The sequence below is a fragment of the Prionailurus bengalensis genome, chromosome E4 (genome assembly GCF_016509475.1).
Source record: "Prionailurus bengalensis isolate Pbe53 chromosome E4, Fcat_Pben_1.1_paternal_pri, whole genome shotgun sequence".
In the NCBI taxonomy this organism is placed as follows: Eukaryota; Metazoa; Chordata; class Mammalia; order Carnivora; family Felidae; genus Prionailurus; species Prionailurus bengalensis.
Window position 1 is genome coordinate 16,575,479 of NC_057360.1, and position 22,380 is coordinate 16,597,858.

The window sequence follows — 22,380 nt, forward strand, 5'->3', positions numbered from 1 at the left end:
CCCAACTCCGAGAATGAAGGCTGGTTCCTGCAGGAGGTAATCTCGGAGTTGCATTCTGTCAGATTAAGAAAAGGTAAGTGAATTAGAGGGGAAGCACAGTTCTAGAAGAAGAGAAAGCCAGAACAGAGACCTAGAGACACAGAGTTGCCGGGGGCATGCAGGGAAATTCAAGTGTCTTGAGTATTGCTGATGGTGGAGATCCCAGCCTGTCATACCAAGGGCTGATCTCAAATCAGAAGAAATGGGAGTGGAGAAGAGGGGATAGTTGTAAGAGATGGTGAGGAGGTTGAATCAACTAGACTTGAATGATGGTTTAGAGGTGGGGGAGGGTGTAAAGGAGGACTCTGGGATGACACCCAGGTGCCTACTGTATAAATTGGGCAGATAGCAAACACTCTCAGCTGGGATAGGAAATGTAAGACAAGGAGCTGCACTGGGGAAGAAGGAATGACGTTGAACACTACGATTAAGTCACATGTGAGGCTGCATATATCCAGTAAGGAGAGAGACAGGTGGGAGCTCTGGAGAGAGGGCTGATCCTGTAGCTGTATTGTTCAGAATTAGCAGGGAGGGTATGGGTAAGATCACCAGGGTACAGATGCTGCTCTTTGAGCATAAGTTTTTACTGTTTTTTTCTGTCATTTCTTTTAGAACCCCTGACACATTAGTCCCTCAGTATACTCACAGTGACATGACTGTAAATCCTGGTGTTTCCACTGGACTAATTTGATTAGCCTCTGGGATCAAGCCTGTTTAACTCTACTTTCTTCACTGTTTCAAATAACTCAAGTTCAATTTTAAACATTTATAGATCAGGGGTGTAGTTATCCACAAACTATGGTTGTGTTGACTTACCACTTACTAGCGGCATGATCCTGAGCAAGTCGCTGAACTGTTCTAAGCTCAGGTGCCTCCTACGTGAAATGGTCATAATTGGTTGCTAGGATTAAATGCAGCAATGCATGCTCTAAGGGCTTAGCATAGTTCACAGCCTTTACAGGTATTATATAAATATAAATAATAACTGTTATTATTTATACTTTTGGTTATTTAAATATCCACAAGAGTTTGTGATGTACAAGTTACTTGGTTAGGCCCTGCTTGGGACAAATACCAGTATGGCACAGGTAAAGGAGCCCACCATGCAGGAAGGACCTCTGTATACCTGTTCACTTGTTGCTATCATCATGTGACAGCCTGTGGCAGTACTGAGTTTTTACAGGGACTGAACTCTCAAGGGAGGTGAAGAGGGAGCAGATAACCTCTAGTGAACGCAGAGGAAAATTCACCTCCATTCGCACCATTTTGCTACCCCTGAAATTGTACTGAAACCATTGGAAGCCATGAGGCAGGGGCCAGGGCCAGGCTGTATAACCTATCACCATCGTTATTTTAGAGCATTGACTTGTCTTGAAAAAAACCTGTATGTCCCCATCTTGGCATACTCATTTCATGGAAACAAATTCACTCGCTAATGCATGGGCTGACCCATATAACTACTCCACTGAAAATATTATTTTCCATAGTGACAGCTATTAAATTACATTTAGCGTTGTATGTAACATGAAGATGCCAGAGATAGCAAATTTAATAGAGCATGGGAAGAAGGCAGAGGCAATGCACAACTTACCAAGATGAATATAGCACCTCGTTATTTTTAACAATCATGACAACGCACACATACTAACACACACATAAAAATAAAAAGTAAAATGCTGATCCAGCGGAGGAAATCAAGGCACAGTCTAGATTCTACATATCATTATTTTAATCTGATCAATTTAACATAAACCCAGCCCTTGCTAACATTTATTTATGCCTCTGCTTACCTGGAAAATAAATAGGAGCCTTATACAAACTGTCCAGGGAAGGGGATGAATGAACTGAGAGCCAGCATTCCATTTTCAAGCCTACATCACTAACATGGCTTCAAGAAAGCTGCTCTTGAGACACTGTGGCTGATCTGCCAAGGATGCAGCCTCTCTGTTTGATTGAAGAAGAGAGTGCTTCTCGGTTAAAAATTGAGAAAGCAGATGTGCTTTATTATGATAAGTGTGTGTTCAGAAGTGATTATCCTCAAGACAGGCTTTTGGATGCCCCTCTCAACTCAAATCCAAGATTCTTAGATTCTTTCATGCCAGATAGCAGGCAGGATATCAATTCCAGATGAAATAAAATAGTGAAGCACAGTTTTCCTCATAAGATAGTTGTGTTTTTGTTGTTGTTGTTAAGCGGGCTACATTAATTTGAAAGACAACAAAAAGGCAAGGTTCCCTACCATGCAACTGGGCTCTGGGACCTTGGCTTACTGGCTCTGCCTCAAGCAAGTTTTATGATTAAACAGGTCACTTACGGAACATAAGTCTTATCCTTAATAGGATAAACATGTTAGACTTCGATGCTTTCTGGGGTCTAACAACAGCACATTATTTTGTGATTCTGTTATCATGTCTAGAGTATCCTTATCAGTGTGGGTAGTGAAGTACTGAAGGACATTGTCCAAGAAAATCCCATCCAAGAGGTAGGATTGTGAACACTTTAGAAAGATCCAGAAACCAGCTTATAGCAGGGATGGTTATCTTGGAGAAAAGGAAATTAAAACAGTCTTCAAATATTTTAATTAATGTCACATAAGAAAAGTAGACTTCTTCTGTGTTATTGTAGAATATATAACCCCAGTGACTAGAAATTTCACATTTCTGGCTTACCACAAGTAGTCCTTTCTAAACAAATGTCCAGTAATAAAATAGGTAGCAGGCTTTTGAGATGATTGTCAATAAAGGTAAGGAAGTAGAGGCAAAATGACCAACCCTCAACGTCTATAGTCATAGAAGTTCTTGCATTAATAAGGACATTATGTTAAAATTTGAGGACAAGGATATGTAGTAAGGTCATGATGATGCTACCATGATTACTCAGCATGTTATTAAATTGTTGGCGGGAGAAAGTTCTCTCTTCTATGAAACAACAACAACAACAAAAACTCCTTGTTTTTATCGATGGTTATAAGATGGTTATACCTTAAGTCTTACAAGAGGTTAGACCATTCTTAAACACTAGGTAAGTCTATAATGTTATATAGGAATCCTTTTTTCCCCTTTGAATTCCTATAAAACTGTTACCCGAACTACCCACCATGGTGTCGGTTAATTGTGTACTCCAGTTCTTCAGTGTTTGCTCTCCATCTACAAAATAATGAGACTCCTTTCCCTGTGATATAACTTATGTGCTCAGTCTCCTTACATTTCATTTTAGCTTTTTCTTCAAGTAGTGTGCATAATGCATAAAGTTAGAGGCAGCATCTGGTGTATCTTTCTACCTCCAGGAGCATGTAGGAGAGCATGAGCAGAATCGAGACTTGAATGGCAGAGTGTGCATTGTGCAGGATTTTACATGTTTACCAGGATACCAATACTACTTACTCTGTTATCTTTATTTGACCTATTTGTTGGATCTTAGGAACCTGCCAAATTATTGAGGCTTTATCCTTTAAAAACTTGTCTGTCCAACAAAAAAGAAATAACTAGAGAGTTCACTTTTGCCTTTTTATCTTTCCAAGTTGAGAAGAGCATGGGTCCTTTTCTACTAATTACTAATGTGTCAAACTGAAGAGGCAACAGTTCTAATTCTGTTTCTAATGTTAATACATTCAGAGACCTTTTTGTCTTTCTAAACCCTAAGCCAGGTGAACACAATACATTTTACCCCTCTACATGACTTCCTGGAAAGATGAAGAGAATTACTAGTTATCTAGCACCCACCCTGTGCTAGGCACCACGAGAGATTCCTTTCTACACATTAACTTAGTTTTTGGAGCAACTTGGCTAGGTACAGGACATGGACATTTTACAGAGACTCAAAGAGTATGAAGTAATTTACCCATGTCATTCGACGAGTAAATGTGACTAGAAGATAATGGAATAAGCAATGTCCTGTTTTACTCTCAGAGATACGTTTAATTATCATTACTCTTGGATTATAGGTCCAGACCAGTCTCACTAGTAGGAGCCCACTTTGTCTGAATCCATCGTGGATAACAAAGATGTGACTAGATTGTAACACAGTGTTGTTCCTCCTTTCATGGTGTCCACATTGTGCTCTATCTCCATGTTTGAATGCCTCTCTGATTTTAAGCTCTTGCAAATTGGAAAGTATTTCCTTTTTCACCTTTGTAACCCCTAAAGTAACTACTTAGCATGTTTCTTTGCACTCAGTGTTCTTAATTACATTAAGTAATAAATTAAGTCAAATATGGTCTTCCTTTTACAGTGGGAGTCTATTTATGTCCTGCACATGCCCAGCAATCATGACACAGTAGAGTAGTTCAGGAAGAGCATTCCGGCACAAGGCTTTAATTAGGACCACCATCCACCTGATCCCAGCACTCCAGACAGTGGGGTTCTCTTCTTTAGACCTTGGCTTTGGGACTATTGCCTGGTCCTGTCTGCTTTTCTCTCACTGCCTCATTGCATGATTCATCCAGGTTTCCCATATTATCTTCAATTTGCTGTTGATCTTCCTGTACATATTAAAAAAAAAATCTTTGTGATGGTTGAAAAAATCTGAGAAGTCATGTATTATTAACTGGTTAATTTACAAGAGGGTTTTTTTTTTTCTATCATTCGTTTCATCTTTGGACTACTTTATAACAAACATTTATTTCTCAGAAGTGTGCTGTTCTGAGCCTCATCAGCAATAAATAAATTACTTGGGGAGTTGGGGAGGGAGAAGAGAAAATGCTCACTGAGACGAGTCACTCTTGTAGGACTTCAAAAATGCCTGGAATCCATTCTTCCATTTCACCAAGTTATGTTCTAGAAGAGTTATTTCACCTGATATTGATCAATGGCTTACTCTCAAAGGACAACCTGAAAACAGGACCATGGTTGAAAAATTACGGAAATGTTGAAAGCAAAGGTGATGCTTTGGCAGGGGGGGATGGAGGGAACGCTGTTTATATAGGGTGCTTTATTCTCCATAGAGTGATACATGGGAAGATGGCTTGGGCTTGGGCTGATGTCCCCATGTATACAGAACTGAATAAGTGGGTCTCTGAGATGTCTGGTTCACCTTGATGTCGAAAGGACGATGAGAGGCCGAGGAGGGACGTTACAACCTGGGATGTGTTCATTCCTATGCACGTTCTGGCCTGGCCTGGCGTGCAGAGAGATGAGACAGCTCTCAGTGTGGTCATTTCTAGGTAGGTGACGCCTTCTGGGCCAGGAGGGCCTTCTGTACCACATCTTCCCACTGGGAATTTGATATCGTTAGCCTTTGCCCTTCTCACCAGTTTAGCATGTTCTGGGCGCATGGAAACAGAGCTGTGGTTGCTCTGTGCTGTTGCTCTCTTTCCATCTTCATCCTGACTCTTAACTGAGAGTCTGGCCTGTGAAGCCCTAGGACCTGGATCCAGTTCTGCGTGTCAGCAGCTCTGCCTCTGTCCCCCATCGTGCCGGCTCTGCCTCCTCTGTTCAGCATCTTGGTTCGGAGGCTGGTAGGAATAGCCAGCTGGTCCTGCTCCCACTTCTCCCTGTTCTTCCCGAGGCTCCTCTGTGCTTTAATCCCCACGCCTTCTGCAAGGCTCTGGTGTGGCCCCCGTTCCTCAGACTCATCAGGGAACGTATGCTCTGGACCCACGCGGTCTCCCCATAAGACCCCTGCTGCTCTCCTGGCAGGGCCCACTCAGAGCCCAGGGCTGCACCAGCACCTTCACTTCCTCAAGGATAATGTATTTTTGAGGAGGAGGATCATGGAGAGATTAGGAAAACTGAAATACAGGGTAACTTGTTTATAATTCCTCTTACGTAACGTTTCTCAAATGTGCCCAAGTATTTGCTTTGGTTTGCTCATTAAAATATCATACTTTAGGGGCGCCTGGGTGGCGCAGTCGGTTAAGCGTCCGACTTCAGCCAGGTCACTATCTCGCAGTCCGTGGGTTCAAGCCCCACGTCGGGCTCTGGGCTGATGGCTCAGAGCCTGGAGCCTGTTTCCGATTCTGTGTCTCCCTCTCTCTCTGCCCCTCCCCCGTTCATGCTCTGTCTCTCTCTGTCCCAAAAATAAATAAAAAACGTTGAAAAAAAAATTTTTTAATAAAATATCATACTTTAGTTATTACATTTAATATTAGCACATGGAGTTTTAACTTCTTTTGTGAGCATCAGAGCCAGACCATAGTTCTGAAATCTTTGGATTAATTTTGACTTCTTGCCAGAATCCATTTAGGCAAGAAATTCTTTGTTTCTGGTTTATATGAGAAAAAATAAATGCTTCTGCCAGTGTTCTTTGAACCCACGTCAGTTGCATGGAAGCGTTTCCCCTATCTTAAAAAAAAAAATCAACCCAAAAAAAGTCCTATAAGCAAAGGAGTCACTGAATTGTCCCTTCCTTTGCAAGTAAAAATGTGCCCTTGTTCTTAAACAGGAAGCTTCCATGGCAGTGCTTTTCACACTTCCATAGCAGTGGTACAGTCTTTTCAAACAGAACCTCATGCAGAACTCCAGTGTGTAAACAAGATAAAAATGGAACTGTTCCCTGCAGGGTGTGTGTGTGTGTGTGTGTGTGTGTGTGTGTGTGTGTGTGTAGGGGTAGGCTGTGAAAGGCCCAGAACCCCTGCCCTCATCCTTACAGCCTCCCCCTTCCAACTGAACCTACCCCACCCTGGGTAGCCCATCAGACATTTATCCAAAACCTTAGGGATCTGAAATTTATTTATTTATATGTCATATTCTAATGGTTTTGATCACTTTCCATTAAAATCTTTAGTTTTTTAAGAAAGCATTTTCAGGGGCGCCTGGGTGGCTCAGTCGGTTAAATGTTCAACTTCAGCTCAGGTCATGATCTCACAGCTTGTGGGTTCAAGTCCTGTGTCAGGCTCTGCTGACAGCTCAGAGCCTGAAGCCTGCTTCAGATTCTGTCTCCCTCTCTCTCTGCCCCTCCCCCATTCGTGTTCTCTCTCTCTCTCTCTCTCTCTCTCTCTCTCTCTCAAATATAAATAAACATTTTTAAAAAATTTTAAAAGAAAGCATTTTCAGAAGAAATAAAAAGCTTGACAACTATATATAAGTATCTTATTTAAGATATTTTGTTCATTAATACTCAAGATGTTTAACAAAAAAAATGTTTTGTTTTTATTGAGTTTTAAAAAAAGGAACTCAACAATATTCTTTAAAGGAGGCAATATTTCCCTTTAAGCCAAATTTGGTAATTAATCTATGTCTTTAACCGAGATCCTAGACATATGCTGGTAAATATGATTCTCTTTTGTTACTTGCGGAGATCTGTAACTGTTATTTGTCAGAGCAGGAAACTAAGACTCAGAACCACCTGGGCTCTCTTAGCCCTGTTACCCTGTATCATGCTATAACTTCAGTGGAGAAACTGCTCTGAGATTCAGGGGAGCAGCTACAGAACTACAGCACCAGGATTCTCAATATACATGAGTTCATTGTTAGCTCAAGTTTAGAAACTGCTCCTAAAGGTGATTTTGTCTTTTTGCCTTCATTTGACTGTGACTGTTATTCACATCAAGGGAATTAAAATCACACTTACTAAGACTGTAAAATTTAAAACTATGGACAATTCTCAGTTGTTATTAGTAGGGAAGGATTAATTTGACCAGAGAGTAGCAAAATAACATTTTGAGCTATTACCTGAATGTTTATCAAGGTCTGTGGCTTAAAAAAGTTATTACTGCTTGAGAATCCCAACTTTAGTGATTCCTTAGATGTATACTCTCATTATTATGTTGGAGGTCTTTATGTAGTATCATACTGAATGTTTATAAAAATCTTACTTTTAATTGTGGCTTCCCCTGAATGCCGAAATACCTCACATTCTAGCCTTGCAAAAAGTCGGTATTATTGCGTAAACACTGCAACTTGAGGGTGTGTCGTTTCTTGGAAGCCCAGTCTTTGCTCTCATGCATACTGTAGCATTTTGCCCCAGACCCCTCTTCTGTGGGGATTTCAGTCCTCTAACAAGGGCTGGAAAATCCCACTTTAAATACGCAGCATAAAATCCGACTTGTATGTGTTACCGTTATTAGAAAGCAAGAGTGAATAAAGGTCAGCCTTGTGGCTGGCAGGCGGTCTGGTTTCTCTGTGAGCTTCACATGCTAAGAGAAGCTGGTTCATCTGCCTTTGGCTTTAGGATTCAACAGCAGAAGCTGTCAGACTAACACTGATTGAAGGTGGACTGGGAGGGGGAAGCACATCTGTCCAACGGCTCGCCATTGGCTTCTTATTACAGCATTCTCCCCCGAGACGCACTCTGCATGCTCATTCACCTACCTCCTCCTCTCCCCTCCCCTCCCCTCCCTACCCCTTCATTACTGATTCACAGCGAGAGGCGGCAGCGGCAGCGGCGGCGGCGGCGGCGGCGGCGGCGGCGGCAGCGGAGGCAGTGGCGGCAGCAGCGCTGCTTGTCACGAATCGGGGATTGCAATGAGCTCATCCTTTTCTCCTTGCAGCTTCACAACTGCCCTGGCTTCTCGGCCACTGCTGCTGCTGTCTGCTCAGACACACAGACACACGCGCGCGCGCACACTCACGCACACACACACGGCACACGCACACACACGCTAGACCCTTCCGAGCAGCCTGTACATTTTAACACATGTATCTGAACTCTGCTGCATCGCTCTTGGCCATTTTCTTGCATTCGATTGCTTCTGCCGGTTTTTATTTAGATCCGTGTTTGATTTCGTTTTCCAGTCTACTTTGGGGCTCTGGCACAGTGGATAATTTAGCCAAAATGTTCTTCCTGTGGAGACATTAGCTGACAATTCCCACCAGAGACTGGCTGGTGCTCCTGGGGAGACCTAAGCCTGCCTCCCCTCCCACTGCAGTTCTCAAAATTGTGGATAAGAGATCCAGCTTTCTCATTCTGGATACCTACTTACTGCTCATGGAAGAAGGGGTGCCCTGCCCAGCCCCAGCTGCTAAGCTCACACCTCCTGTCAAAAAGTCCCAGGACATGCACGACGAGAGGAGCAAGCTGGTGAATGAGTATGCATGTCGAGTGCTGGAACTTCTGGGGATGGGGCATCGTCTGTTTGTGCCTCGGCTTCTGGCGGTGAGACTGTTTTTCATTGAACTTCATTTATAGGGAATCTGCCACCCTCTGGGAGAATTCCTGTATCCCTAAAAGAGGCTTGCAGTCTCCTGTTTTCTTCTCCTCTTACGCACTCTACCAAGAAGGAAGTGCTGAGTGGCCACTGTCGTGGGGCTCTAGCTGAGCCTGGTCCATGCCACTCCTTAATTGGCTAGAGGGGATATGGCTCTTTTCTAAGAGCCCAGGGCCACATTAGTGGCATTATCTCTGTGGCAGGGGGAAAAAAAATGTTTTCTGGCTGCCTAGACTCCGCAATAAAGCAGAATACCCAAGTGCTTGATTTAGGCATTCTGTTATTTACGTCTCCAAAGGGTTAAATTTCACAACAGACATTATTGCTACTTATCTAGACTACTGTGGTTTGCATTCTAACCTCACCATTTGATTGCCAGTTTGATTTTTATTTTATTTTATTTATCTATTTATTTACCTATCTATCTGTTTGTTTATTATTTATTTTTATTTTTTATTTATTTATTTATTTATTTATTTTTTGGATACAGAATTTTACCCCCTAAAAATCCTGGGGTAGAAAATTGAAAATTTCTCTCCTGGAATGTTTGAACTGTGTATCTATGAAGCAGCTTAAAGCTATTGGGTCTGTGCTATGAATCTGGGAAGTCTGGCTTGCCTGTTTTTTTGATTTCCTGAACAAGAGAAAAATCACTCATCCTTCCTCACTTCCTACCAAGGGTTAAAATTAAATACCCACAATCGCTGGTGCAGGGTTTCTTTTTAGTGGTTTGAGAACTATACCTAGCAACTGTTCTATAATATAATTGGTCTACAGTAGTCCTATACCATTATTTGGTAATTGAACAAGAATCATTAAGCTTTGTCTATTTTATACAATGGACTTTAACACCATTCCAGACTGTTCTTTCATTATGGTTCTGTCATATGTGATTCTTTTCAAAAGTACAATGTTCACACTTTTCTCTCACATACTCCTCTTCAGTCTAGTTCATCTCTGTTTATATTATCGTTGCAATTACCAATTCAGTGTTCATGTATGTATTTGCATGCAAATATTTTCTCTCTTGTATAATCATAACAGCATTTTAGGTAGCTGTGTACGTGAGGGATTTTTCACCCCGAAGAAAGTCTGTTAGTCATTGCAAGATGAAGTTAGAAGCAGTGACCAGCATACAATTTGGGGGGGTTGGTATTTTTGAGAAATCGTTTCCTTGCCATTCAAGAGAGAAATAGAAAGAACCCAATACATATGTTTTCACGCCCAAGTGAGGTCATCAGTGCTTACTTAAATTTTGTTTCCCTGAATCACGTTTTTCTTAATAGAAGAGAAAACTGAAGATTTATGATTCCATTGGAAAGGAATTTTTTAAGTGAAATAAAAAGCATTTTATTCAAGAGCTTTGATGCTATTAAGGGCTAAAATGTATTTCAACAAGTACATCCCTTTGAAGAGTCAGTTTTGGTCTAATATATTTTCAGATTCTTAAAGACTCCCTAACTTTGTGATTCCAGGGCTCCACTGTTAACTTTCCAGTAATCTCCTACTGCCTTTCTTTGGCACCTTATACTTTGAGTGCTTTGAAGGAAAACATAAATTTATAACTAAGGCTGTCTCTCATACTTAAATCTGCATTAGGGTTCAATTTAAACTGCCTCTAGTTTAAAACAAGTTATCGGCAATTAAATCCACAAAGAATGGGTTCACAAGCTTCAGATGTTGCGGAAGTCATGTGTATCTGTGTGTTGCGACCATACAGAGTCAGCTTGGTTGCCCCATTAGGTATCCAAGGTAGTAGTACATCCCATGGGTTGTTTTGGGCTCTCACATGCCAAAACATAGGTAATGGTGCCATTGACATTACATGTGAAAAGTATTTCCTGAGTTGTCCAGAGGGTCATTTGGCAATCTCTGACTTTGTTGTACAATATTGTACATAAAAGATTGTACATAATGATAGAACTGGGGTACTTTCCAGTTTGGGAAAATCACATGCCCTTTAATTAGCAATATGGCTGTGAATTGGGATCAGTTCTCCAATGAGTTACTGCTTAAAGTTTAGTGTGTACCAGGAGGAAGTACAGTTGTTCAGCCTTGTGTTATTGGACTGGCTAATGATGTGGGATCGATGGCTAATCTGCACAGGGTGGTCCTAAGAGGAATCCCGCCACGTGCAATCCTTTCCATTACCACTCAAGAGGGCAGGCACTGAAGTTTCAGTTTTTAGCTATGTTTCAGACATGAAGGTGTGGAGGTTAAACACATGCAAATATGTTATTTTACTTTAAAGATCCCAGTAGGTTTTTTTTTTTCCTGTAAGTTAATTGTTGTGATGAACTGATCAAATTAATGAAGATTTACCAAGACAATGCTGTGGATTTAGATTTAGAGCCTATTCATTGTCCCCTGATTCACAGTGGGACCACCAAACTGCCTGAACACCAGACACATTTGAAAACATTTTTTTTCAAGTTTTTATTTAAGTTACATTTGAAATTTTGGCTTCTTGCCCTTCAAAGATACGCCTAGTAAAGAACAACTTAATAATAATTTACCTTTAATAAATAATACCTTTAATAAAGCAGGTACAAGTGTTTCATTTTAGATATTACCACAAGGCATAAATTCTGTGCACAGACTCACCAAACACACGTTTCTTTGGTGAAATTAAAATACCAAAGCAAAAGATACAGGTATCCTAGATACCAGCTAAGTAATGTTTCCCTCTTCTAAGGCCTGTGCTTCCAAATGATTCTCAGACTTCCAAAAATATGTCTCCACTGAATAGAAATCCTGTTAGACACTATAACTAAAGGAAGAAAAAGCCATTTGTGGTGAAAATAATGAAGGTGAGAAAGAGAACCATTCCTAGATTTTTTTTAAATAACCCCCTAAAAAAATCAAACCTAGAAGGGCTGCTTTTCAGAGGCCCTTGAAGAAAGATTTATCATCCACGAATCATGAGAGGTTTGGAATAGAAGCATCAGGAGCTAACACCCAAATGTTAGAACTGTTCCTTTCCACCCACCCTGCCTCCTTAAAAAAAAAAAAAATCACTTTGACATGTGATACTCTTGCGCTGAATTTTTCAGTGGGAAAAACACACTCAAAATGGTATCAGCAGTGACACATAGCTAGGGTCCATACTCTGTAAGTGTGTGAAATTTGAAGAAAAGGGAAAAGTTTTCTTCTACTCATGTTCAGAATTTCCCTTTCTTCTCTTTTGATTTCATTTGCTGTTACATGTTGTGGAAAGTTATGATCACATCATTATAAATTAATATCAGTCTTAGCTATGGTTTCAGTACTGATACCCTGGGCACTGTACATAGTGAATCCAAAGGAGCATTGATGCTGAAATGAAAAACAGAAGCAAGTATTTCTCCCATTTTTACTTTTTTTTTTAACTGCTGCAAGGATTGCTCATTCAAAAGAGATTACAACTCTTAAAATTTAAAGACCCCAATATAAAAGTTGCCATGCATACTTCTGATGCCCTTCAAAGTGTAAAAATCAATTTTTATGTCAAAATAAGTATGAAATGTACTCTCTAATTTGCATTTTATTAATTATGACTGGTTAATACTGGGTGTGCTTAAAGTAGAGCTTTTATGAATTTATGGAACAAATCTATGCTGGTGTCTATTATGTGCCTGGGAACTTGCTTACTTCATTTTACTGGGCGAAGTAGGAAGGATATCTAAATTAACAACCTGCTTAAAAAATCCTACTTCCTTTTTCCCTCTGGATATTTCTCTTTACCTACTTGAAAGGAAATAGAAGTAGGACTTGAAATGTTTTCAGTTGTTCAAGTAATCTTTTTTTTTTTTTTCAACGTTTTTTATTTATTTTTGGGACAGAGAGAGACAGAGCATGAATGGGGGAGGGGCAGAGAGAGAGAGGGAGACACAGAGTCGGAAACAGGCTCCAGGCTCTGAGCCATCAGCCCAGAGCCCGACGCGGGGCTCGAACTCCCGGACCGCGAGATCGTGACCTGGCTGAAGTCGGACGCTTAACCGACTGCGCCACCCAGGCGCCCCTGTTCAAGTAATCTTTATATAAAATTCTATTCAAATGAAGAATGAAATAATAGTCCTTTGGAGGTATAATTGATAAACATATTTTGTATCATCACTTAAGAGAATTTGACAGAAAGTTTGGGGAGCAAAAGATGAGTATCAAGAGAACCACTAGTTTTCAAAAGTTATTTATTCTTATTTAAAAGCTGGTAAGGTTCTCTGTGGTTTTTTTAAGTTTATTTATTTATTTTTGAGAGAGAGAGAGAGAGAGAGAGCGAGCGAGCAGGAGAAGGGCAAAGGGAGGGAGAGAATCCTAAGCAGGCTCTGCGCCATCATCGCATAGGATCGCTATGAACCACAAGATCACAACCTGAGCCAACATCAAGAGTCAGACACTTAACCAAGTGAGCCACCCAGGTGTCCTGAGTACTCGGTCTTGCAAGTGAAGAAAACACATCTTTGCTTCTTAAAATTTCCCTAACTCTTGTCTGCGTTACCTTCTGGCTAACATTACTTAACAAATAATGTCAAGAAAGTAATTGCATTTTCATTATGCTACTCTTCCCTCACTACCTTTCTGAAGGCAATATAGAAAAACTCTAAGAATTTCCCAGTTGAAGATCAGCCTTTCCTTTAAATCAGTTCTTCTAGCCTGACAGAATTCTATGTAGTGAGCACAGAGGAATAATGGTATCCAGAAGCTGGCCCTACCTATCTACTTTTGAGTATTTGGTTTGGTTCTTAAAATGTTAGTCTGCCTTTTCGGGGTGCATTTTTAAAGCTTGGGTCTTATCACAAGATCATATGTTAAGCTTCTCTTCATTGTAAGGATAGACAGCATTCATACAATTGTAAACATAACCATTAATTAAGTTTATATCTCTGTAGCCAGTTTATTAATAATTTGCATGTGTGAAGTCATGTTTTAGTTTTATGGAAAGCACCACTACTTATAGTTTGGACTAATACTGTTACAGCAATACTTGACATTTGTGAAGCATATATATTCAACATACGTACAATATGATTAAAATTTTGTTAGATTATGTGATGTGGGGGGGGGGATGGTAAAAAAAAAAAGATTATAAGCAATGTAACAAAATGTTTTTTTAAATGTTTTACCACCATTACCACTACTGGGTTTTTTAAATGTGGGTGTGTGTGTGTGTGTGTGTGTGTGAGAGAGAGAGAATGAGAGAGAGAGAGAGCGAGAGCTAGCACGTGTGAGCAGGGGAGGGGCAGAGAGAGAGGAAGAGAGAGAATCCCAAGCAGGCTCCTGGCTGGAGCCCAAGGCAGGGCTCAGACACATGAACCATGAGATCATGACCTGACCTGAGCCAAAATCAAGAGTCAGATGCTTAACTGACTGAGCCACCTAGGCGCCCCTGTAACCAAATGCTAATTATGTTTATCTCTGGGTAGTGAGATGTGTTAGGCTTTTAAAAAAATTTTTATTTTTTGTGGGGGGGAAGTGAATATGTAATCAATAAAAAACGTATAACCCCTACTATACAGGTGGATATACACACACGTATGTAAACAATCCAAGAGTTTTTAAAAGCGTTTAGAAAACAAAACAACTCTGATAAATTCTCAGTGAGGCATCCACATTTTTTGCAGAGCAAGAGGTATCTATTCCTCAACTGTAGAGGGAAAAACCTCTCAGATACAGCCTTCAGAAAATGGAAAGTTACCCTTGTAAATTTACAACCTGAGTATAGCATAAGAAGGTATTTGGAGGTGACACAATGATTATGGAAGTCTCTTAAAGACAGAAATTTAGAGGAAAAAGCCCATCGGAATCAAAGTAGGATTGCAGATTGTTTCCTGGGGCAATGGCACACGTTGTTAATACCCTTTTTGCTTACTGGCATGATTTTTACCCCATGGGGCTGTCTTATGCCATATTTTTTTTAAAAATTCACAATGAAATTAGCTTTATTTCAGTCCATGGAAGAATATAAATTCTTATAACTTCCAGACTGCCTGCTTTCTGGAATTAAAAATGTCAGTGAGAGGAGGGTACTGTTTTTAGCCACTAAAATATCAGTAGCTGAACATACCTGAGCAACACAGAGGCAGCCTTCCAAACTCTCATATCTTATATTTGTTTTGGGTTCACAAAATGCACTCATATGACCTAACTCATTTCCTTCTCAAATACTCGAGGTTAAAGATGCTCCCTTTTTGAAGTAGGACAGGAGAGACAGAGGCCGCACCGTGAGTTAGTCAGAGTTGGCGTCAGAATTTATTTCATCCTTTGCAGCCTTGTTTGTACCTTTAATTGCCAACTACCTTCTAGAGGCTGGGATTAAGGGACTGAATAATACGCAGTTTCCACACGTGTCTGCTTGAGTCTTTCTGCTCCGTGATTGTGAGAGCTCCTCTCCAATGGGGCTTAACAGAGGTGGCCAAGCCATGGGATCCACAGCATCCCTGACCCCAGCAGTGTCTTGGAAAGGACAGTCATAGGGCCCTCTGAATTCTGGTTTCCTGAGACTCAGCCCCACCCAGATGGAGATCTTCTGGCTACACGCCCCTCCCCCCCCCCCACCCCCCGCCCCAGAGTATAGCCTCCTTCCAACAGCATCTCTTTCTACATGGCATGTCTGACCAGAGGTCACATGTCACAGGCTGTATGATTGTTCATCTTGAGGCCTCATCTTTTTGCTTTCACATGAACTCCAAGACTGGACTTGAAATTAGGCCTGGGGCAGCATGAGAAAATTAGGTAATCATGCTCCTGCCTGCAGACAAGGAACCACACCACCATTGGGGGCATCTGTTGCCAGGGAACTAGAGGTTAGTTGCACTGAAAATCAAGCGATGCCCTCAGAAGCTTTGGGGTTCTGAGGAAAGCTGCTAATCCTGTTTCCCTACAAACTCTAGAAGCAGCCTGTCTTGAATTTTCCTGATGATCACCAGAGAGCTGATCATCAGACCCAGTATTACAGACGAAAAAGGAAGACTAAGGATATAGTGTGTCCAGTTTATCTGGTAGCTGGATGCTTTTCCCAATAATTGAGCAATTGCTATCTTAGTCAGAGAAGGCCTCTTTTAGGCTGAAGTTCCCGATAACTGTCTTTTCCAAATAAGTTAAGGTGAGTTGATAACACTCTATCATGATAAACATTCTCTCTACCACTTACTGCCATCGTGTTTGAGTGTCCGTGAGGGAGGAAATAAATCTGAGAGGTACTGAGGCTTGTTTTTTCCACTGCCATTATTAGCCTAGCTCTACTTTCTGACTACTAGTTTGGATGTAAAGCTGAAGCAACCTAGTACCCTTGTGAAAATGCCTGGTGGATGAATTAATATATTCTTTAATTTCATATGATTCTGTTTAAAAGGGAGGGGAGATGAAAGCAGAAATTCATTCAGTAAATTTTAATTGAGAACCTTCTATATTCCAGTTAATAGTTTTATCACTGTGAACACAGCAAAGAACAAGACAGACAAGGCCCCTTTCCTTAGGCGGAAAGAGATGTAAAACAGAAAAATTCGTTGGTGGAAAATTACTTGATGGGCTGGGGGTGTGGGGGGGAGAATTTAAGTGCTTAGAAGAGGCCTCACTCTGATCTTCCACTTGAGCTAAAATCTAAATCACAGAAAGTTGCTCTCCTTATGAAGATCTGGGGAAAGATGATTCCAGGCAGAGGGAACAGTAAGGGCGGTTGCGTTCAGCAATGAACTTGATGTGTACAAAAAAACGAAACAAGGCCAGTGTGCCTGGAGCTTGAGAACAGGAGGGGGACGTGGTTCCAGATGAGGTTGGAGGGGAAGCAGGGGCTCCAGATCATGAAAGGTCTTGCAGGCAGTGGTAATGATACTGGATTTTATCCTGAGCACAGTAGAACCGCTGGAGGGCTTTATACAGAAGAACCACATGATGTTAAAGGGTATCGTCTGGCTATGATAGGGAAAGTGGGCTACGGGGAGCCAAAGTGGAAATGGGGAGACCACTCAGGGAGTTACTGCAATGGCTCACCAAAGAGATGACAATGGCTTGGACCAGGGTGGTGAAGACAACTTGGGCCCTGTCGTCAGCAGGAATTTCTCCAACTTCCTTATACTCTTTCGGTACAGCTGTTAAGGTTGATCAGGTCTACATTTGAATCGAGATAAAGTGATATTTTGAATTAGCGCATAGTTCTATGATTTCTAAACATCTCGGTTGCATTTTTTTGTTTTGTTGTTTTTCATTTTATTACTGAGGTTTTTGACAATTAATTTCTGGCTCTTGAAACACCTTATTTCTCTTTGACTTACTTCTGTGTACCTAGTCTGCTTTAATCCATAATTTGTATCATGGTGTTTGCCAAAGATTGCTGACAGTTTTTTAATAAAATACTTATTGCTGTTTTTCATTTTTAAAACAAAATTTTTAATGTTTATTTCTGAGAGACACAGAGCATGAGCAGAAGAGGGGCAGAAAGAGAGGGAGACATAGGATCTGAAGCAGGCTCCAGGCTCTGAGCTGTCAGCACAGAGTCCAATGTGGGGCTTGAACCCACAAACCACAGGATCATGATCTAAGCCAAAGTCAGATGCTTACACTGACTGAGCCATCCAGGTGCCCCTCATTTTTTTTAAAGTAGGCTCCACACCCAACATGAAACTTAAACCCACAACCCCAAGATCAAGGGTCACAGGCTCTACTGACTGAGCCAGCCTGGCACCCTTTATTGTCTTTCTTATTACAAAATCTTTACTGCAGCAAATACAGCGATATATAAGGGGGGGGGGGGGAACCATGATCCCACTATCCAGAGAAATCTTTTCTTTCCTTTCAGGCTTTTTTCCATGCATGCATATATTCATTTCTAAGTGGTTATTTCTTAAAGAAGTAAATTTTGCAAACAGTAGTTTTCATATGAAGTTCAGTCATTAAGTGATTTGTTTTATTTATTTTTTCATGGCATTTTTTAAGGTGGGGGATCAATTTCTTATTTTCTTGAACTGTTGTTGTCATTAGTTGAAAAGTCCTCCCATTAGGTGTTCCTTATGTAATTCTAATATACTTTACCTTCTCTATATCTTCAGCCAGGTTTCTTTTTTTTTTTTTTTTGTCTTTTTTTGAAAAAAAAATTTAAGTTTATTTATTTATTTTGAGAGAGAGGGAGACAGAATCCCAAGCAAGCTCTGCATTGTCAGCACAGAGCCTGACACTGGGCTTGAGCTCACAAACCATGAGATCACGCCTGAGTCAGTCACTTAACTGACTGAGTAACCCACCACCCGGACACCCCAAGCCAGGTTTCTAATAATACCCTTAAAATATCCAGCAAACTAAAGTCATAGATCAGAGTTACACATTTTTTGCTTTTCTTGCACTTTTCCTTCTCAGAGCTATAACTTGGTTAGCTTTGCTGGGATCCACCATTCCTATCTTTAGGTTATATAAATTAAATATGTTAGCCTGTTAATTCTTATATTGTGTCTAGGATTCATGGTGACTTATTTCAGCAAATAGTAAAGGGGCTAGAAATATGTTCCTAAAAACTTACGGAACTAAGTTAGATCTTAGCTACAAATGTGCATTCAGGAAAACAGAAATTCATTTTTCAACGTATTTGTCCTGAGTGCAGGCTAAAATGTAATGATAATTCTCGGAATTATTTTGCAGACCTCAAAGGAAGATCTTCTGCAGGCTGATTTTGAAGGTGCTTTAAAGTTTTTCAGAGTTCAGCTTCCAAAAAGATACAGGGCTGAGGAAAATGCCAGAAGATTGATGGAGCAGGCTTGCAATATTAAGGTAAGATACATGAATTTATATATAATAAAGATACAACTTGAATGAAGAAAGAATTATTTAAAACGCTTTCTCTGTACATTGCTGGACTTTGGCTGTGTTAGGGTGATAGTATGTATGAACTAGTCTCAGACTTTTTTGTGAGGCTGATATGTATAAAATAACTTCTAGTAGGACTTGGAGTGAAAGTTAGTAGGTTCAGATTGTAACAATAGGAAGACAAACGTTTATCTCATAGGTAAGGCTCTAGAATGGGCCACTGTGATAGTGGTTTCCATGGCAGCAGACTTAGCATTTAGCTTTTGGCCATCTGTTTTAGGATTATTTACAACAAAGCAAGAAAAGCCTGCTTAGACAGTGCTTTCTTTTCTCTAAGGGACTTGGAAAGCTTTGGGTGTTGATCTGTCCATTTCCATCCCACATCTGCAAAATGGCTGTCGATACATTGCTCCTTATCATATGCCTAATAAAACTAAGTGAGATTTATAAAATAATTTGATATGGAAATTTCTATCCAGAAAATAGTGGGATCAGATTAGAGAACACATTCTTAAAAAAAATTTGGAACCAATTTACAAGTGTTAATTCTTGTACCTCTGGAAAATACTCGGGAATCTTCTTAACCTAACCTAAATACAGAAATAGAAATTTCCCTTTTGAACAAAGAGACAGAGATCCCATGTCTTACAGACCTTATGTTCTTACAGAAGGAAACAGACAATAAATGACTAACATAATAAGTAAAGAATGTATTTAATGTGTTAGAAGGTGATAAATAGCTATGAAAAAAGGAAACATCCGGTGAAATAAACAAGACCAGATTGAGGAGGAGAAGGAAAGTTACAGTTGTTATTAGGTAGTCAGAGTGGGTAGACCTCTTTAAGAGAGTGAAAAAAGGGTTAGCCATGGAGATATCTGGGGAAGAACATTCCACCAAGTTCAAAGGTCCTGCCGCTGGCTCATGCCTGGTGGGTTGGCAGAACAGCAAGAACACCAGTGTAGCTGGAGTGAAGTGAATGAAAATGAGAGCTAAAGGAGAGGAAGTTCAAGAGTTTACAAGGAGCCAGCGAATGTAGGAGTTAGGCTTTACTTTGGGTGAAGCGGCTAGCCCTTCCAGAGTTTTGAGTGGAAAAGTGGTATGATCTGTCTGAGGTTTCAGAGGATCACAATGCTTACTTACTGTGTTGAGAACAGACTACCACAAGGTAAGGGTGAACGTAGGGAGATCCGACAGGGGTTTCTGCAGTAATCTTGTTGAGAAGTAATGATAGTGTTTGCCCGCTGAGAACATTGGGGATGGAGATGGAGTGGAGATGGAGGTGGCTGGAACCTGAGTATATTTTGAAAGAGAACCAAGAGGATTTCATGACACATCAGACATGGTTATGAGAGGAAATAGGGAGTCAAGATGACTCCACAGATTTTGGACTAGGCGATAAGTAGATAGAATTGCTGTGGAGTTATTAAACTTATTACTTCCAATGTACTTTGACATAGACTTCATCTAAGCACCATACCTACTTGAACACTTTTTTTCGTGAGACACTGTTTTTTTTTTATTTTAACTTATTTTAAAGTAAATTCTAAATGTTAAAAAGTCCAATTCAATGTTGAAAGTAAATAACTGGGAATAACTGGGAAGAAAAACTATATTGTCTTTCAAGTGAATTCTGTATTCAAAAAAAAATCAGTTTCCAAAGATATCAAGAAAAATAGGTCTCTGAATCTTCATCCTGGAATGCAGACTTTTAAAGCCTTCAGGACTGATTGTTTTATTTGGCTGGGCCAAATGACTAAGCATGAGCCACACTTGTCTGTGGACTTTGAAAGCATATTGCAGTGGCCATTGTGACTTTGATTGAATTTTGTGGGACGTTGGTTTGAAAGACAGACTTCAGCCCCTGATTGTTCCAGAGCTGTCAGAGAAAAGTACTGTAACTGGAACAGTGCTGTAGGAATCTGTTAAAATAAAACATTCATTTCTAAGAGTGAAAAATTAGAGAGTTAGGAGAACTAGTAAGGTAGAAAGCTAAATGTCTTCAAAGGAAATTTGGTAGCATTGGATAATCATTGATAATGAAAAACCCAGGAAAACAATTCAAAATTATGAGATACATAGGGAAGGATTTTTTTTCAATATAATTTATGAAGCTACTTAGGGGTTGTAGGCAACTAACAATTGTCAGGCTGGAAACATGGGATCCGAAAGACACAGAAACTTAAAATGTTAGAAAGTAAGTTCAAAATAGGATCAGAGTGGACCATTTCTGGAATGAGTATGTCCAACCAGAGTGACTTGCGTGAAGGTGAACAGGTAGACATGAATTGTTATTTCAAGTAAGAATAGCGTTATTTGATTTTGTTTTTTGTTTTTACGTTTTGCTTGGGGGTTTGTTTTTTGTTTTTGCATTATCTAAGGAAAGTAACTTTCTTGGGTATTTAAAATAGTACTCACAGGACACTAGTTTTTATTATGGTATAATCCACATAACGTTGTGTTTGTTTCACTTGCAAAATTTGTTTCTTGGGGTGAGGACTTTCAAGATCCACTCCCTTAGGTACTTTCAAACATGCAGTATGGTACCAACTATGGTCACTATGCTGTATGGTACATCCTCATGGCTCGTTTATTTTATAATGAATAATGTCATCATTTTATAATGAAATTTGTACGTTTTGACCCCCTTTACCTACTTTGCCCCCTCCTACACTCCCTGCCTCAGGCATCAATCTGTTCTCTTATATCCATGAGCTTGGTATTTTTGTTTTGTTTTTGTTTCATTTTGTTTTGTTTTAGATTCCACAAATAAGTGAGATCATACGATATTTATCTTTTTCTGCCTGACTTATTTCACTTAACATAATGCCCTCAAGTGCCATATTGTGCCCAATGGCAACATTTCATTCTTTATTGTGGCTGAATAATACTCCATTGTGTACGTGTACCACATTTTCTTTAGCCCTTCATCCATCGGTGGCCATTTAGGTGGTTTCCATTACTGGCTATTGTAGATAATGCTGCATTGAACATAGGGGTGCATGTTATGTTTTCAAATTAGTGTTTTCATTTTATTCAGATAAACAACCAGGAGTGAAATTGCTGGATTGTCTAGTAGTTTTAATTTTTAATTTTAATCTAATTATTTGAAGAACCTTCATCTTCCATTGTGGTTGCACCAGTTTACATTGCCACCAACAGTTGCACAAGAGTTCCCTTTTCTCCATATCCTTGCCAACACTTATTTCTTATCTTTTTGATAAGAGCCACTCTAACAGGTGTGAAGTGATATCTCATTGTGATTTTGATTTGCATTTTCCTGATGATTAGTGACGTAGAACACCTTTTCATGTACCTCTTGGTCATTTGTATGTCTTCTTTGGAAAAAGGTCAGTTCAGATCCTCTGCCCATTTTTTAATTGGATTGTTTGGGGTTTTTTTGCTATTGAGTTATATGAGTTCTTTATATATTTTAGACATTAACCCTTTATAAGACATATGATTTGCAAGTATTTTCTCTCATTCA

The 22,380-nt window shown here is 40.1% G+C and overlaps 1 protein-coding gene across 10 annotated transcripts in view; it reads left to right on the forward strand.

The window, feature by feature from the left end:
* Positions 1–22,380, forward strand: part of RABGAP1L (RAB GTPase activating protein 1 like) — a 758,000-nt gene that overhangs the window by 589,191 nt on the left and 146,429 nt on the right. For 8 of the 10 annotated variants that reach the window (XM_043568487.1, XM_043568490.1, XM_043568491.1 and 5 more), the window contains one exon: positions 18,731–18,859. In XM_043568487.1, coding sequence (XP_043424422.1) covers positions 18,731–18,859 — 129 coding nt within the window. Of the gene's footprint in view, positions 1–8,099; positions 9,073–18,730; positions 18,860–22,380 lie in introns of those variants that run through there. The other 2 variants (XM_043568495.1, XM_043568499.1) reach the window with 2 other exon arrangements.